Source organism: Macrobrachium nipponense, chromosome 5, assembly GCF_015104395.2.
Source record: "Macrobrachium nipponense isolate FS-2020 chromosome 5, ASM1510439v2, whole genome shotgun sequence".
Lineage (NCBI taxonomy): Eukaryota > Metazoa > Arthropoda > Malacostraca > Decapoda > Palaemonidae > Macrobrachium > Macrobrachium nipponense.
In genome coordinates this window covers 129,441,786-129,461,785 of record NC_061107.1, presented here as the reverse complement: position 1 = coordinate 129,461,785, position 20,000 = coordinate 129,441,786, and the positions used below count along the sequence as shown (strand labels likewise).

The following is a 20,000-nucleotide window of genomic DNA, read 5'->3' as shown; positions in this document are numbered from 1 at the left end:
CTTTCTAGTGACCTTTGGCCAAGGGATGGTTAAATAAACCTTTGCGTACTTGGTTTACGGACTTCCTCTGGCGGCATTCCAAGAGGCTCCAACCGATGTGTGCGTTACACATACTCCTTCGCCACTGTTTAATGCCCTCATCGTTTTCCATTGTAACTCAGAGATCCGCGAAGACTGACTTACGATTTAGCAGTGAACGAGATGAGATCCTCAGGGTATTTGCAAAGCAGGTATTAGAAAGTGGTGATAAAGAGGAAGGAGAAAAGTTCTCTCGTTGAAAATCCTGTCAAGTACACAGGTTTTATACCAAATATAGTAAATTTGGTATGGAATGTGCATTGCAAAAAAAGAAACAGACTAAGTAGAATGAAGAAGGAAACGAATCTTGTACATAATGTAATATTAAGATCTGATCAGCTGTTATATATATATATATATATATATATATATATATATATATATAGATATGTATGTATATACACACAGACATACATATATATGTGGTGTGTGTGCGTGTGGAGGGAAAGAGAGAGAGAGAAAGGAATTTTGCGAATATAGATATTTGTGTGTGTATACGTGTGTAATAGGCTATATATATATGTGTGTGTGTGCGTACATTATATATATATTATTATATATATATATATATATTATATATATATATATATATACTGTGTGTGTGAATGTGTGTATATATGTGTGCATATGTGTGTGTGCATACTACATATATGTGTGTGTGCATGTTTGTGTGTGCTTGCTTGTTTGTATGTATAGGATTTATGAGGGTACGTGATATACATATATATATGTGTGTGTGTATTATTATATATATATATATATATATATATATATAGTATAAATGCATATTAATATGCATATATGTGTTCGTATGTATGTATATAACATCGATCCCATGAGAGAAAAATACATCATATTTAACGAAATCAGCTCGTAATGAACGTTGACTGGTAGAATGCGGTGCGCATGTCAACCACGATACTTTTAGGTTCTAGGAAAAATAGGACTGGGCGAAACGACTCACAGCCAGAAATAGTTTGCATAATACCGAGAAATATATATATATATATATATATATATATATATATATATATATATATATATATTATATATATATAGATAGATAGATAGATAGATAGATAGATATAAGATATAGATAGAAATGATAGATATGTATATAGTATATATATATATATATATATATATATATATATATAATATATATATTTATATATATATATATATATTTTTTTACATTTTTACAAACATTTTTTCGAAAACTATTCTACAAAAATATTTAATACAATACTTAAAATAAACAAGGTCCTCGCTACCTTAATGACCTTATCGTGGTAGTCTATGCACTTTATTACGAATTATGAATTACTGACGAATTGAACCCAAGGAGAAGGGAAAAAGGATTTATGAGGTTGAGTCTTCCAAATATTTAGGAACCATCATATCCAGCAAAGACTGTGTCGGAATTCAGTGCGAGACTTAAGAAATCAAAAGAAAGTAAGATCAGGAAATCAATAATTGAACTAAATCCGAGAGATTTTGTACATTAAAAATGAAGCTAAAGGGAAATCAATATTGCAAGGCAGCCGTCAAGGGAGTTAGATATAGCAACAGAAACTGCAAAATTTCTATACGTAGACAAAAGAATGATGAGGGAAGATGGAGATATCTTGTCCCTAAGGAGAATACTACCAGGAGAGTTGAAAGACCCAGACTTGCTTGGATGAGAACTGCAAGAAAAATAAGTTAAAAAGTGTGTAATGCTGTATGAAACTCTCAGCCCCGACCCATGTTACGTTGCCAGACATACGATCAAAGCTAACTTTAAACTTAAATAGAATAAAAACTACTTGGGCTAAAGGGCTGCATTTTGGCACGTTTGATGATTGTAGGGTGGACGATCAACAAACCAATTTGCAGCCCTCTAGCTACAGTAGTTTTTAATATCTGAGAGCGGACAGAGAAAGTATGGACGGACAGGCAAAACCATCTCAATAGTGTTCTTTTACAGAAAACTAAAAATGCTGGAGATGAGCGAAAATCTGCGAAAGAAAAGATCAGGAAAGACTTGAAGGGAGGAATTTCACAGAGGCTCTTTGCACTGCACGGCGTTGGACGTGACGAGGATGATAACGATGTGTGTATGTATGTACACCATGTAAGCGTAAATCATATCCCCTCGAGTTCATTAGCATTTATGACCTTTATAGAACCACATCGGAAGAATTGAATTGCCAAATTTCACTTTCTCTTTCGCTCATTTTATCCTTCTTCAAAGTAGCAAGGAGCAAATTCATTCCTGCTTTCTTTTGATGTCGCCTAAATTCATATGTAACCGTTTTATTTGTCTATTCTCTCATATTTATCTATATATCTCCTTTTTCCTAAAACTTTTCTTTCTCTGCTGGCTGAATTCCGTTTTGAGCTTCTTGGGCTTATAATATGCAGACTCTGTCTATAAGATTTAGATGAAGATTTAAAAAAACAATGAAAAATAAAGAAAAAGAAAGAAAAAATTAAAAAAGGATGATGAAAACGTAACTACATAGAATGCTAAGACGAACTCAGAGAGCGTCCGTAGTAGGATGTCTTTGATAGGCTGACACAAATTTTTGTTATTGACATTTCCCAGCCAGAGCAGTTAGATAAGCTTCCTTCTGTGTCAGTTAGTTACAAGACCTGTCGAAAAGTTGAATAGAGGCTAAAAGAAAACTTAAAAGCTTACAGATCTCTCTCTCTCTCTCTTTCTCTCTCTCTCTCTCTCTCTCTCTCTCTCTCTCTCTCTCTCTGAACATATTTGTGGTTGGGGGTTGTTTGCGTGTATGTATGTCTGTCTGACGTCTGCCTATCTAACTATCTTGAGAGATCTCTAGAAGACAAGAAGTTAACGACAGTTGAACAAAGAAACTGCGCAACAAATCAAACAGTGGGTTTTTTTTTTAATGATGAATTCATATTGTCCGTGCAGCAAAAGACAAGATGTCAAACTGTGAACATCATTTACTCAACTAAGCAGAATCTGAAACCATAAACCGGAATATATTAAAAATGTATCATTCATATTATCTCCTTGTAGGCCTCTCAGCTAGATATGTTTCACAATTTTCGAACAACAGACAAAGAGAGACGAAAACCAGTGACGAAAACCTCGGAACAAAAACTAAGCAAGAAGCGCATCACCAGTTCCAGAGCTCCGATGCTCCTGAAAAAAATTGCTAGCAGTTTTTCGCAATATTTCGAAATCATTTTCTGCAGACGTGCAGCTTTTTATCCGAGTTGCCTCGACATCATATATGCTCTAATATTTTTTAAACGAAAACAGATATGCGGGTGTCATGTGTGTATGTGTATGTGCGTGTGTATGTACGAAAGAGAGTGGGCGAGACAGAGAGAGAGCTTGGTGGGTACAGAGAAAGTGAATCCCTATTTCGATATAAAGGGATTATATCCTCTTTCGAATAAACACGTAGGAACATCTCTGTTTTGGATAATTATGTGCAAATGATGTTCCATATATTATGAGTTAATTCCTAATTTTTAACACGATCTCTGCGCTCTTATTCTAATGCCCTTTTATATCCAGCGGACATTAGCAGTTCAGGTCTGTCTTAACCGTTGCTCTTTAAGTCCTTCTATAATCATTCTGTCTTGAGTCTCTGTTAGTAAGGCTCTGCAAAGCGTAGGAATATGGTTCCTTGGTTTCTGTGGCATTGCAGGTATCCTTGCTGTGTGGTGGCAATGTACATACTGTATACGTAAATCCTGCACGTTGCAAGCTTAAGCCTTATACGGTAATTTACGCTTCTCCTCTCTCTCTCGTTCTTCTCGATCCTTCCTCTTTCTCTCCATGATGTCTCTTCTCCTCTCCACTCCTCTCCTCTCTCTCAGAGAAAGAGGGAGAGAGAGAGAGAGACTGCAGTATTCTCCGTTAATAATGATAGTCTCAGATCTGCACAGGATCATCCTGGTGGTTTCAGCAACATGGTCGTATGTAAACAAGCTCAAAACATCCATTGGGCAATGCCACCTTTTGGCATCACTGTCTTCTATTAAAAAAAATAATCCCATTAAGTGATCATCACAAATTTCCACCAATGAAAAAAAATCAGTAATCTAAAAGCAAAAATATTTGGCGACCCATACAATGGATAGTAACCAGCCAGAATTCTTGAGTTATAGGGAATGATGAACTAGGGTATCTTTATTGTACAACTTAAGCTCCTAAACCAAAACAATATTTGAAGGCTTATGTTCCAGATGCCATGCCTTACTCACACGTATGAAGTAACCAAAGCACTTTTGAAGATGCTGTTAAACCACAAACCCGAACAAAGGTTGTAACAAATATAACTTATCGATTCCCAAGAGGGAATCATCCCCATCAAGTCGTAGAATGCATAGAGATATTCAAGATCTCTTTCATGATTAATTTCTTCACCCTTCAATATTCCTGAACTAATCGAGATGCTGTCACACAATGAAAATGGATCGCAGAAAGTTGGTGTAGCAGTAGGATTTCCGCTAAGTGATATCTTCGAATAATATGGCTGCTTTAGTTTAGGGAAGAATTGTTTCTAGTCACAGCAATAAAACCAAAGATTTGGGGATTTTGTGTCTGATTTCCTTAAAATCCCTCCCCTCGGTGTTGTAACAGAGTCGAGGCTTAAACAATTTTTTATTACACCTCATCAAGAAGAACGGCGCTTGCTAACTTGGTATCCTTTGGCAGATGCCTGAAACCTACGTGGGATTACAACACTTTGGTTCGCGTCCACTCCTTGAACAGACTAAGGACTCATTCCTCACCTGAAAGTCCGTCAGCAAAAGCCTATGCCAAAAACGGTATTCAAATTACTGCGAGTAAAGAAACCATGATCAATATGGAAATGCCAATCTTCCATTTTTGTCGAAGCCCAAAGGAAGTGGAGCCTGCAAGAAATGTTTTGTTAAAACACACACACATACGCACACACACACACACATACACACACCCACACACAACACCACACACATATTATATATTATAAATATAGTATATATAATATATATACGTGTATATTGTGTTGTTATTTATATATGTGTATTATTCTATATATTATGATACTAATACACACATATATTATATATATAATAATATAATATATATATCTATATTTATATATATATATATATATTATTATCTTATATCTAATACACACATATTTAAAATACCAACACAACCACACAACACACATATAGGTAAATCTCTGCGACTAGACAGTTCGGCTGCTACAGCGTCTGGAAAGGGCAAAGGGCTTCGATTGAGTTCGGGAGGGCGTCACTGCATCAAGAGAAAGTAACAATAGGCTCTGTCGTAGTAGCCAGAGTCGTACTGGAGATCAGTCACCCCTATTGCATAGCAGATGATAATGAAACGTTGATTATAATGCTAATTTTTGGACTAAGTTTATAAGTATATAACTAAACACACTCTCATATATATATATATATATATATATATTATATATATATATATATATATATATATATATATATATATATATATATTTATATATATATATATATATACATATATATATATATATATATATATATATATATATATATATATATAATATATATATATATATGTGTGTGTGTGTGTGTGTGTGTGTGTGTTTGTTTTGTGTGTTTAGTTATATGCTTATAAAATCTTAGTCCAAATTAGCATTATATCAACATTTCATTATCAGTCTACTATGCAATAGGGGTGACTGATCTCTAGTACAACGGCTCTGGCTACTCCGACCTGTTTTTCCTTTCTCCTGATGCAGTGACTCCCTCCCTAACTCAATCGAAGCCGTCTGCCCTTTCCAGACGCTGGAGCAGCCAACTGTCTGGTCGCAGAGATTTTCCTGTACCAGCATCAGCAACCACCACTTTCCTTGTCCTACTTAGGAACCAACCGGTCTGGCGGGGATATTAAGCGAGATCCGATCGTATGGGGAAGATTCCTGAATGAAAGAGAGAGGTCTCGCTCGCTCGCCTAAAGGGAGAAGGCGGTGTATAAAGATGCCCAGCTCGGCCTGCTCTTCTGCAGTGCTCACCCAGACAGAGATCAGAGTGAGTAGCTCGATGCTTCGGAGCATCGATTTCCAGACGATCGTCTTGTTTTGTGTCCACTGTTTCTGTGCTTCTGTTTTTTGTTATTGAACGTTAATTTTGCTGGGCCTTTTTCATTGTACTATTTTTTTTATAGAGTATATTCTTCAAGTTTTCGTTGATAAATTATAAGCAACAGGAGGCTGCGTGAAAAAGTCTGTTTTATTGATAGTTGATCTTGTGTGACAAGAATATCAGCAACGCAAAAAAGTTTAGATAATAATGACGAAATACACGCCACTATTTCCCCATAATATATATATATATAGTATATATATATATATATATTATATATATATATATATATATATATAATACATATATAATAATATATATACATATGTGTGTAGTTATCTATAAATGTATATATATATATCCTATATATATATATATATATTATATATGTGTGTGTGTGTGTGTTGTGTGTTGTATGTGTGTGTGTGTGTGTATGTGTGTGTGTGTATGTGTGTGTGTAAATAATCATTAACTTTCACAACATGAGTTATTTCATAAGTTTGCACAGAAGGCTCATCAGCAGCATATCGAATTCTCTGCAGTACTCTTAAACTGTGCGCTATTCACCTCTACCTTGCAGGCATTCAAACAATTGCTTTCCAGTAGTCTGTATCTTTCGTCTACCTTCTATTCAGCTTTTACTGGGTCTTCTTCTTCTCCTACTGCATACATCCGAATTATGAACTTTTCACCAACTCTCTCTCTGCTTTCTTTCCTCTTATGATCTTACTATCAAAGCTTCCTTATCACTTCTACGTATCCGTATTTCCATTCATTCAGTATCATAATATATATACGGTATATAATTCACCACAAATACTACGCAAACATGTCTTCCCAACAGTTCCAAACTTTTTTTTTTACCCTCGAATTCAGAAGATGAAATTTTCGGATCCGCTGGAGAGCACAACGTCTGGCAACACTGCCAGGTTGTGAGTCATAGGGGTATAAGGCCGTGCATTTTAATGAGGTGTATGTCACTTGACAACATTTGCCAAATCTAATTTATCATAATATATATACTGTACTTTGAAGTATTAACGCAAGAATATTTTTTTACATCAAAAGAAAATAAGCAAATGTTGTTAATTTTTCATCTGCTTCTTCATTCCTTGTGCATATGTTCATAATCTGAGGAGTTTTTTTTTGCGCCGTTTCATACGGAATGAGTGTTTGACCCGTTTTCTACTTTTATCTTTCTTCTTTTTCGTGGGAGATTGTGTTGTCAGTGCACTTCATGTGGTTTACTGTAAGAATCACCAAAGGTTCTTTGCAACGCCCATTCGCCCACCCCCCCCCCCCCCCACCCCCCCCCTCCAATCACTTTTTAACCTTTTACCTTACCTCCGTTCCCACTTCCTTCCTTCCTCCATCTTGACCTTTTAGCCAGATCTTCATAAATCAGTTTCAGTCAATTTTCCGTAGAACGGGATTTATTTTTTAGTTTTCTGTAAAAGAAAACTATTGTGCTGCCTTTGTCTGTCTGTCTGCACTTTTTCTGTCCACCCTCAGATCTTAAAAACTACAGTGGCTAGAGGGCTGCAAATTGGTATGTTGATCATCCACCCGCCAAGCATCAAACATATCCAATTGCAGCCCTCTAGCCATTGTAAGTTTTATCTTATTTAAGGTTGAATTTAGTCATAATCATTCTTCTGGCAAAGCAACAGGACAGGCCAACACCGGTCGGTGGTTAAAGCTTCATGGGTCGCGGCTCATACAGCCTTATACCAAAACCATCGAAAGAATGATCTATTTCCATGGCTGCTGTACAGAAAACTCGAATTCTCACTCTCACCGAACCTTTCTTTCCTGTTTTCCACCACAGAATGAAAGCTCAGCAGATCTACGCCGTCGTAGCCTTCGTCTGCATCGGCAGCAGCGTTATGGCTCAGGAGAACAATCTGGCTGCTCTCCTGCAGAAGCTGAACTTGACCAACCCCCAAACACAGATTGAATTCTTGGGTTTCGTTGATCGGCAAACCTTTCCTGCCTCCGTCGCTTGCTTGATTCAGGGTGGTGGACCAGGCTGTGATCCAAGGACACCCACTATCAGAAGTAAGTTTTTTACCTTCTATTTCCTTTCTTATTATCATTATCATTTTTTAAGGATTTTGTTAGGTTACTTGTTACCGTGAATTTAATAAAAAAAAATATATATATATAAATACATAGTTATTAAGTTGCACAATTTCCTCGGTGGGCTGACTTATATCCATGGTTTATATTATATAAATATATATATATATATATAATAATAGTATATATATATATATATAATATATATATATATATATATATATATATTATATATATATATGCATACATCATAATAGGAGATTTACCATACTTCTCTGCATAACAACTTAAAGAACACAAAGAATCTGTTACCAAATCGGTTGACAATGCAAAACATATTTCTGCTTCTTAAAAAGAACAACACTATTAAATAGAGAATCATGTTCTCTGAAAAAGAAATATAACCCAAGAAAATAAAAGACGATTTCTTGGGAAATAACAAGGCAAGAGAAACACAATCAGCAGTATCTGTATAGGTTATTATTTGTTTTGTTAATGCATAAGTGTTATAGACGTCAAAGTTACATAATCCTAACATGCTTAACGTATCACTGGAGTCCTAATTTCTCCTTAGCCCACTGGGGGCTGGTTAGAACCCACGAGAGGACGAAATTGTTATCAACTAAAAAACCCCTTCGGTTAACATATATGAAAATGTATTAATTCCGAGGTAGACCGAATTAGATATTAAAGGACATTTGTAGCTCAATGTATGTATATAAACCATGGTGATGTGATAAAAATTCTTATGTGCTTATGCATGTATATATATATATATATATATATATATATACCTATATATATATATATATATACATATATATATATATATATATATAAGTCATATCACATTACCGTGATTCATATACATATATCGAGCTACAATGTCCTTTAATATCTAATTCGCCCTACCTCAGGGGAACAAAAAAAATTAATATATTTTCATATATGCTTAAGACCGAAGGGGAATTTTTTCTCGATAAATAGATTTACCTGACTTGGGCGCGAACGCAGGTACCTTATAAATCCAGGACCGTCAGTGGCGGAAAGCGGTACCACCCAACCGCGAGAGGCTTGAAAGGTATATGTCGTCTCTCACCTCAAATACTTTCTCGCGCTGAAGTATTCGTTGGTTTGGAGACAACATCAACCCGCCTCGACTCCGGTAGTTAAGTAGCGCTTTTGACAACACGTAGCATTTTACATAAGTCATATCGCATTACCGTGATTCATATACATATATCGAGCTACAATGTCCTTTAATATCTAATTCGCTCTACCTCGGAATTAATATATTTTCATATATGCTTAACCGAAGGGGAATTTTTTCTCGATAATAGATTTACCTGTACTTGGGCGCGAACGCAGGTACATTATAAATCCAGGACCGTCAGTGGAAGCGGTACCACCCAACCGCGAGAGGCTTAAAGGTATATGTCGTCTCTCACCTCAAATACTTTCTCGCGCTGAACTATTCCACTGACGGTCCTGGATTTATAATGTACCTGCGTTCGCGCCCAAGTACAGGTAAATCAATTATCGAGAAAAAATTCCCCTTCGTTTAAGCATATATGAAAATATATTAAATTCCGAGGTAGAGAGTAGATGCGAATTAGATATTAAAGGACATTGTAGCTCGATATATAATATATATATATATATATATATATATATATATATACATGCATAAGCGCCGGAGCTGGAGCTCAAAGAAGATATATCACGAAGGAAGTAGTAGGGAAAGGCATCCTCATCTTTTTACAATTTATTTCAATCCCGACATTTCGTGACGAATTCCAAGTCGCATTTTCAAGGCTAAAAATATATAAAATTTGCGAACATTAATACTCAATTTGATTTAATTTATATTAAGAATGTCATGGCAACAGCACTCAGTAAAGTAAAAAGTTGAAAGTTAAAATTTAAAATTCAACAGTACCTTCAAAAGCAAACTTCACTAAAATCTTAGAAACACCTACCTATACAAAAGAAAGAGTAAGACTGACAAAAATAAGTAAAAACGAGTGAGGCAAACCAGCTGCCCAAACTACGCTATGAACAACAGGCAACATTTACCGTCTGGATTAGAATAACCGTCTTTTCATCGTCGCTAGAACATCTTGGCTTCCAAATATACTTAAAAATATTTTCCTTGCACTTCAGATTATCATTATACCCAAATGTAAATGCCTGTTGACATTCTTCCATACTCGCTTCAATCTCATGTTATTAAGTAGACAATGACAGCTTTATTAGCACTGAATCTACTTGTCTGCTAATCCAATAGCACGGAACTGAACATTATTTAACTACAAGAAGGTTTTTTCTTTATAAATATCCACTGTATCAATTTTAATCTACGACATAAGAATGAAGAGTGCACAGGTACCCTGTATTTAAAATTTCCTAAAGAATAGCATTCTCAAGAGCCCTTGTAGTTAGGCTCTCTCCTTTAAAACTACGGTTCCCTATACTTTACAGACGACTTTCTGGAACTAATTTCTGTTAAAAGGTGAAGGCTTTCGAGTTTATGCAATAGCGCTTAGTTTGGGCATCTTATTTCGCCAACCATTTATTAAATTTTGAAATAATGATTATTTCCCATCACAGCACTGACACCTTTCGTATTTTCATTTTTCCAGAAGTTTTGCAAAAACTCTCAGCGAACAACTATCAGTGCTCATCCTGTGACTTCGACACCCAGCGAGTCCTCAACCTTTTCCTCAGAAGCCTCCGCCAGGCAGCGAATCCTCTGCAGTGCAAGAGTCTAGACGAAGGTCTACAGTTAGCCGCACCTTTATGCACATAATGGTTGCTTCCATATTTTCATATTCCTGTACCACGACGTAGAAGAGTCTGAAGGTTCGCTGGATGCCACAAATTTTATAAATGGTGTTATTTAAATCATAAGAAGGATGATTGTGTTGGAATGCAGAATTTCCGAGTTTTATTCCATGACTAGCCAGTTGACCGGGAGATGTGAACAGATTGAAAGTTTGCATCTCTTTTCATTTATATTTTGTTAAATCTACTTAGATCAGATGTAAATTTGTAATGATGCGTTTAATCTTTAACCTTAAGTTCACTTAAGATTTTCTTTTCTTTGTTGATCCATCCAGTGGTTAATATCATTAATATGAAGTAGAGATAGCTTCAGTTCTTAACTGAAGTACCTTGCCTGGGTTAAAAACCAAAGTAGGCTTCTGCTGGACCAGAATTATTGCCTATATCCGTATTCGTATCATAGTCCAGATGTGAAACGCTCAAGTCCTAATTCACGTACCTAACGCTGATGGATCTTTGGTTGGTTTGTAGGAAATGAGATCTCTTTCTCGTAGCTTAGCTTCTCTAAGTGAATAGGTTTCCTGTTTTTTTATGGCTTAGTGTCATTTTCCTTTACAGATAAATAATCATTGTTAAAGTCAGTGATGACGATATAAATCATATGTAGATATCACAAATAAATATGTATTAAGGTTATTCAACATTTGTCAGTGGTTGTAGCGATGTCTAAGTCAAAACTTCTTGGGTCTATCATCAAGTTCCTTAGTTTCTCCTCTTAATCTCACTCATCATATTTACTTTTGAATAATAAAAGTATACATTCTTTTAAGGTTGTCACTTCTCTGATTCCTTCTTGACAAACAGTCTATTCCCAAAGATGAATTTATAACGTCATTGTATTGTCATTATAGTGTCACTCATTGCTCCTTTTCTTGATAGTATTGAGGTGTATTCCTCCCAATCTTACCTTTATTTAGCGGATTAAGGTTAATTCATTTTGCTTCCCATTTCTCAAACCCCGTTTTTCATACCTTGGTGTATGAAGACACCGTGATTCCAGCCTCGTTGGTCTTTTCATAAGCAAACATTTTTTTTTTTTTTTTTTTTTTTTTTTACTTAAGGGATGACTTGATAACTTTATTCCCCTTCTACGCCACTTCACACTCTCACCATATGACTTTTACCTCGAAATAGCCAAAACTTATTTCCTCAGTTCTTCTAGCAACCTTTTCATCTACATTATCACTCCCTTTGATATTTGTTTATTATGATGTATTCTTCGAAGCAACAAAGCTGAATGCTCTGTAGGTCCTCTTATGTAGATGGATGTGAAAATGTGAAAGTTGTCCTTCTTTTTTATAATAACAACAATTTTTAAAACAGAAATCCACGATTCTTTATATAAACTGTATTATTTGTAAAAGATGGAAACAGACTATATCTGTTACAAATAATTTAATTTACTTATATAATTGTGGCTTTTTATTATAAAACAGTTTAATCACGATTTTGCGAATTCCTTAGAAGTAACGACAATAATAATAAAAACAGAGAAAGGAAGGACTTTATTATTATTATTATTATTATTATTATTATTATTTTTTTTTTTTTTTTTTTTTTTTTTGCTCTATCACAGTCCTCTAATTCGACTGGGTGGTATTTATAGTGTGGGGTTCCGGGTTGCCTCCTGCCTCCTTAGGAGTCCATCACTTTTCTTACTATGTGTGCCGTTTCTAGGATCACACACTTCTGCATGAGTCCTGGAGCTACTTCAGCCTCTAGTTTTTCTAGATTCCTTTTCAGGGATCTTGGGATCGTGCCTAGTGCTCCTATGATTATGGGTACGATTTCCACTGGCATATCCCATATCCTTCTTATTTCTATTTTCAGATCTTGATACTTATCCATTTTTTCCCTCTCTTTCTCTTCAACTCTGGTGTCCCATGGTATTGCGACATCAATGAGTGATACTTTTTTCCTCTGACTTTGTCAATCAACGTCACGTCTGGTCTGTTTGCACGTATCACCCTATCCGTTCTGATACCATAGTCCCAGAGGATCTTTGCCTGATCGTTTTCTATCACTCCTTCAGGTTGGTGCTCGTACCACTTATTACTGCAAGGTAGCTGATGTTTCTTGCACAGGCTCCAGTGGAGGGCTTTTGCCACTGAATCATGCCTCTTTTTGTACTGGTTCTGTGCAAGTGCCGGGCATTCACTTGCTATGTGGTTTATGGTTTCATTTTTCGTATTGCACTTCCTACATATGGGAGAGATGTTATTTCCGTCTATCGTTCTTTGAACATATCTGGTTCTTAGGGCCTGATCTTGTGCCGCTGTTATCATTCCTTCAGTTTCCTTCTTTAGCTCTCCCCTCTGTAGCCATTGCCAATTGTCATCGCTGGCTAGTTCTTTAGTTTGTCTCATGTATTGTCCGTGCATTGGTTTGTTGTGCCAGTCCTCTGTTCTGTCTGTCTTTCTCCTGTCTCTGTATATTTCTGGGTCTTCGTCTACTTTTATTAGTCCTTCTTCCCATGCACTCTTTAGCCACTCGTCTTCACTGGTTTTCAGATATTGCCCAGTGCTCTGTTTTCGATGTTGACGCAGTCCTCTATACTTAATAGTCTCTCCCTCCTTCCTTTCGTGTTATGTATAGTCTGTCCGTATTTGCTCTTGGGTGTAGTGCTTTGTGTATTGTCATTTGTTTCCTGGTTTTCTGATCTATGCTGCGGAGTTCTGCCTTCGTCCAGTTCCACTTTCTTCCTGCGCTGTATCTGATTACTGGCACTGCCCATGTGTTTATGGCTTTTATCATATTTCCGGCATTGAGTTTTGACTTGAGTATCGCTTGAGTCTCTGCATATATTCTTTCCTGATCGTGTCCTTCATCTCTTGGTGTTTTATATCTCCTCCTTCCATTATTCCCAGGTATTTGTATCCTGTCTCATCTATGTGTTTGATGTTGCTCCCATCTGGTAGCTTTATCCCTTCAGTTCTCGTTACTTTGCTTTTTGTATGTTGACTAAGGCGCATTTTTCTATTCCAAACTCCATCCTGATGTCCCCAGATACAATCCTTACAGTCTGGATTAGGGTATCTATTTCCTTGATGCTCTTACCATACAGCTTGATGTCGTCCATGAACATCAGATGGTTGATTCTGTTGCCTCTTTTCTTGAGTTGGTACCCGGCATCCATCTTCTGTTAGTACTTTTGTCATGGGAATCATGGCTACTACGAAGAGTAGTGGGGACAGTGAGTCGCCCTGGAAGATCCCTCTCCTGATATTAACCTCTGCTAGTCTTATTCCAGAGCTTGTAAGTATTGTATTCCAGTTGCGCATTGTATTTTTGAGGAAGCTGATGGTATTTTCCTCTGCCCCATATATTTTCAGGCATTCTATTAGCCATGTGTGTGGTATCATGTCGAAGGCTTTCTTATAGTCTATCCATGCCATGCTTAGGTTGGTTTTCCTTCTCCTACTGTTCTTCATTACCATTTTGTCTATCAGGAGCTGGTCTTTTGTGCCCCTACACTTCCTTCTGCAGCCTTTCTGTTGGTGGGGGATGGTGTTTGTCTCCTCTAGGTAGTTGTATAGCCTTTCACTGATGATACCTGTTAGTAACTTCCACATTATTGGTAGGCAGGTGATAGGCCTGTAGTTACTGGCTATATTTCCCTTACTCTTGTCTTTTTGTACTAAGGATGTTCTTCCTGTGGTCATCCATTTGGGTGCTTGGTGATTTGAGATACAATGCTGGAGTTGTTCTGCTATTCGTGGGTGTAGGGCCTTGAAGTTTTTGAGCCAGTATCCATGGAGATTCATCGGGACCTGGGCTTTCCAGTTTGGCATTTTCTTTAGTTGGTGTCTGACTGTGTCTGTCGTGATGTCTGTGAATCTTTGTTTTATTCTCCCTGTTTCTTCTTCCTTGACTTCCTGGAGCCATGTTGCATGTTTGTTGTGTGATACCGGATTTCTCCATATGTTTTCCCAGAGTCTCTTACTTGGTTCGGCTTCAGGAATTTCTGGGTGGTTGTCTCCCCCTCTTAGTTGGCTGTATAGTCTTTTCTGGTTGGTTCCGAATAGTTTGTTCTGTTGGTATCCCTTATTCCTGTTCATGTACCGTTGGATCTTGTGTGCTTTGGCCTTAAGCCTCTGTTTTACATCTTCTATTGTGTTGTTTAGTCCCCTCTCTTGTACTTTGTATTTCTCGTTGAGTTCCTCCCTTGTTTTCTTGCTTCTTAGCCTTTTTTCTGCCATCTCTTTCAGTTTACTCAAGTCAGATCTCATCACCATGATTTGCTTTTCCAGGCGCCTTTTCCATGGAGGTTGCTGTTTTGGTTTCTTATTATTATTATTATTATTATTATTATTATTATTATTATTATTATTATTATTATTATTATTTCATAGTCATCCTGAGTCCCCTAACAAGATTAAAATATTTTCCAGACCGTGTGCAAGCAATAAGAATAGCTTTTTTTTCTTTGTCGTGAGGTTTAAGGCGCTTGGATAATATTGTTTCTCTCATGTCTGAAAAAAAGTAACCGAATTTTTATATAAAATCCCGAACGCAAAAGACAAAAATACCTGACATGGCAGAGATTAGGGGATGAGATTTTATCCCTGGTATCCGAATGGTAGAGCACTTTTATTCAGTTTATCTGCTTTCAAGCCGAAGCTTTTAATCCTGTAAAATATCTATCGGCTTTAGTTACACTAAAACAGACGCCCTACATAGCTTGATCGTGCTTTTTTATTTCTATATTTAATAATGATAATATCATTGTTGTTGTTATAATAATTATTATCATTTATTGCAATGGAAAATCTTTTAATTTACAAAAGAAAAAATCGGTTTCGTTATTCATAATTCCACCACAAAAAATGAGAATTCACTCGTATGAATATCCAGGTCTTCTTCAACTTCGCTTTACTGAAAGAGGTGTTAACCTACACGGCAACGGGTGCTCATACCCGGTGCTCAGAGACCTGCTCCATGTACTAGTACTATTAGACTGGCCAGCTGGACCTGGTGCTCACTAAGAGCAGAGGTGCAATTCCCTGAAGCTTTGTATATTCCAACATTATTTACTATTTGTCAAGATAACAAGTATATAGCTTGTCAAGACTGAAGTCAATCAAAAGAAAACAAAACTCTTCTCTTGAGGAAACAGCAATTAAGATTTATGGTAAACACATCAGAGAGAGAGAACTAATTGATGATGAACAACTTTGTAGTCCTATCTACTGACAAGGCTGTCCTAGATACAACTAGTTGAATCTAGAAAGGCGTGAAACGTTCCAGTTGAATACTGCAATCATGCTGACGGTCAGAAAAGAAGCCTCTAGACCCATGGGTTTAAATACACTTGAAATGTGTAAACTAAGAAAGGAAGGAACCAAAAAGGAGCTTTTTAAAAAGGGAACAAAAACTCCTATTCTTTTCTCATCGAGATAGCAACTCACTAACAACGTTCAAATCTCTACAGTGAAAGTCCTCCTGAATTACCAAATGAATCTAATAAAAAATCATAATGGAAATTTGAGGTAAATTATAAAAACGGTCACGACATCGTATCTAGAATTGATACCTAGATCCAGAACTTTAAAAAAAAATCATTTTTCATTACTTGTAATGCACAAGAAAAGCATGAATTGAAAAACAAACGGGTCCTAAGAAAGAGAAATGAATATGATTAATCTTCCTTTTCACGTACGCAAAGTGAGTGCAATCCTTAATTAAGTAGGCTTTCTTGCTCTTGGGAAATCCCTACCTTTCCCAATTCTCTAGACTAAAGCAGTATGCACCGAGGAGCAAAGCCTCGTAGGGAAAGAGAAGAACTTTCGCTTCTTCTTTCTTATGACCTTTGGTCAAGGGATGGTCAAAGAAACCTTTGCGTACTTGGTTTGAGGACTTCCTCTGGCGGCGTTCCAAGAGGCTAAAACCGAGGTGCGCGTTACGCATACTCCTTCGCCATTGTTTAATCTTCTCATCGTTTTCCATTGCAACGCAGAGATGCGCGAAGATTGACTTGCGATTTAGCAGTGACCCGAGTATATCTTAGTTTTACCAGACCATTGAGCTGATTAACAGCTCTCCTAGGGTTGGCCCGAAGGATTAGATATTTTTACGTGGCTAGGAACTAATTGGTCACAGAGCAACAGGACCTACAGCTTATTGTGGGATCCGAACCACACTATGTCGAGAAATGAATTTCTATCACCAGAAATGAATTCCTCTGATTCTGAGTAGGCCGAGCTGGGATTCGAACTTCGGACCACTGGATTGGCAGCTGAGCGCGAAAACCACTCGTCCAGCGAGAAACTTTTTAGCAGTGAACGAGATGAGAGCCGTGTATTTCAAATCAGGTATTAGAAAGTGGTGATAAGAAGGAAGGAGAAACAGTCCTTCGTTTTATACCAAATATAGTAAATTTGATATGGAATATGCATTTCAAAAAAGAAACAGACTAAGTAGAATGAAGAGGGAAATGAATCTTGTATATTATGTAATATTAACATATAATCAGTTTTGATATATGTATATATACTATATATATATATATATATATATATATATATATATATATATGATATATATATATATATATATATATATATATATATATATATATATATATATAGATAGATATATGAATATATATATCCATATATATATAATATATCGATATATATAGTATAGATATATATTATATAGATGAATATATTATATAAATATAGATATATAGATATATATATTATAATATATTATATCTATAACATATATATATATATATATACACATATATATATATATATATATATATATATATATATATATATATATATATATATATATATATGTATATATATATATATATATATATATATATACATATATACATATATCTATATATATATAGATATATATATCTATAAATATATATATATATATATATATATATATATATATATATGTGTGTGTGTGTGTGTGTGTGTGTGTGTATACATGCTTAAAAATCACAGTAGATGCACGTGACTTCATTAAATAAGCGAATACCACAAGCGCTTTCATCTTTACTAAGACATTCTCTTAGGAAAGACAAAAGCGCTTGGATTACTGCCTATCATTTTTCTGTGGCATTTGCTTATATATATATATATATATATATATATATATATATATATATATATATATATATATATATATATATATACGAGGAGGAAGAAACGAAACCTATCCGATGCCATACCAGATGACTGGAACCAAGAAGACTACGGTATAGAAGGAGAAAGCTGGAAAGCTGGAAAGCTGGAAAATAACCTCAACCATAAATTATATCTGTTAATTGATAGTAGTAAATGGACACGGGATGCTAATTCGGATTTGTAATTAATTTATCTGATGAGCAACCTTACCTGCTTTTGGGTATGGTCTGAGTTTATCTGTAACACCCGCTACACATGACTATGTTAGTATATCTGAAGCCTTTTGAAATTTAGAAAAATTTGGTAATATATCTAATGATAATCTTAATCTTGTTAAAGGTTTTATTTATGGTGTAAATTCATTCCCCTCCTATTCAAATGTACCATTAAGATTCTTAAAAGTGTACAAAAAGCTGAAAAACAATGACGAACTTCATTTTACGAAAGCCGATAAGTCTAACTCAATGGTTATACTAAATAAGCAAAATTACAAAGATAAACTGTACTTACTGCTGAGCGATGTTAATACCTATGATCTACTGACATCAAATCCATCTGAACGTGTGCTTTCTTATTTTGATAAGAAGGTCAAAAGTATCTTAAAAAATAATAAAGATTTGATTAAACAATTTGTAACAATATCTCCAACTTTACCTTACTTGTATGGTCTTGTTAAAACACATAAACCTGGTAACCCCATTAGACCAATTATCAGTTCTGTTGGGTCATGTACTTACAAGCTTTCAAAATGTCTGGTTAAGATTCTTTCACCTTTAGTAGGAAGCATTTCGAATTCCAATATCAAACATAATGTAGATCTGATAGAAAAACGAAATAGCACAACTATTAATTTTAAGTTTAAAATTATTAGTTTTGATGTTGTATCTCGTTTACAAAAGTATCTATAAATGACTTGCTTGAATATTTAGCTGAATTTTTAGACAATTATGATTTACCCTTGTCCACTCATAATATTTTAGAACTGGTTAAACTCTGCATTTGTGATTCTGTTTTTACTTTTGATGACAAATTCTATACACAAAAGTTTGGTATGACAATGGGAAATCCTCTTTCGCCTGTTTTAAGCAATTTATATATGGAGGTTTTTGAAACAAGATTTTTACCTAATATTTTGCCTTATGGTGTTCTATGGTTTAGATATGTTGATGATATTTTTTGCATATGGCCTCTAACCGAAAATGTAAATGCATTTCTCTTTAAACTGAATAATTTGGTACCTTCCATTAATTTTACTTGTGAAGAAGAACGTGATGGTTGTCTTTCATTTTTGGATGTAAATGTTCACCGTACTCTAAATGGCTTCAAATACTCAGTGTATAGAAAACCTACAAACGTAAATTCATACATTCACTATTATTCTAACCATAGCAATCAAGTTAAAAAGGCTACTTTTTCTTCTATGTTTTTCAAGAGCCTTACGTATGTGCAGCCCGGAATGTCTTCAGGAAGAGTTTGAAAATATCATATCTTCAGCACATCGGAAAAATTAAAATACCCTAAATATTTTATTGAATGTGCTTTACAAAAAGCACAAAAAACTTTTTATTCTGCAACTCCGAGAATGGCTTTTAATAATAATAATGTGCTCGTTTTACCATATAATGACCTCTTACGGAGGGTTCCAAGTTTTTGCAAGAATTTTAATATTAATGTTGTTTTTAAATTTTCAAATACACTGAAAAACATACTAATAAGGAATTCTCCCAAAGTTTC

General features: G+C 35.4%; 1 protein-coding gene across 1 annotated transcript; it reads left to right on the top strand.

Annotated features, from left to right (window-relative positions):
- Positions 1-5,984: 5,984 nt before the first annotated feature.
- On the top strand, positions 5,985-11,884 carry LOC135215645 (uncharacterized). Its single transcript, XM_064250565.1, has 3 exons — positions 5,985-6,138; positions 8,021-8,250; positions 10,914-11,884. The coding sequence occupies exons 2-3, from the start codon at positions 8,022-8,024 to the stop codon at positions 11,078-11,080; spliced, it is 396 nt and encodes a 131-aa protein (XP_064106635.1). The 5' UTR covers positions 5,985-6,138; position 8,021; the 3' UTR covers positions 11,081-11,884.
- Positions 11,885-20,000: the final 8,116 nt, after the last annotated feature.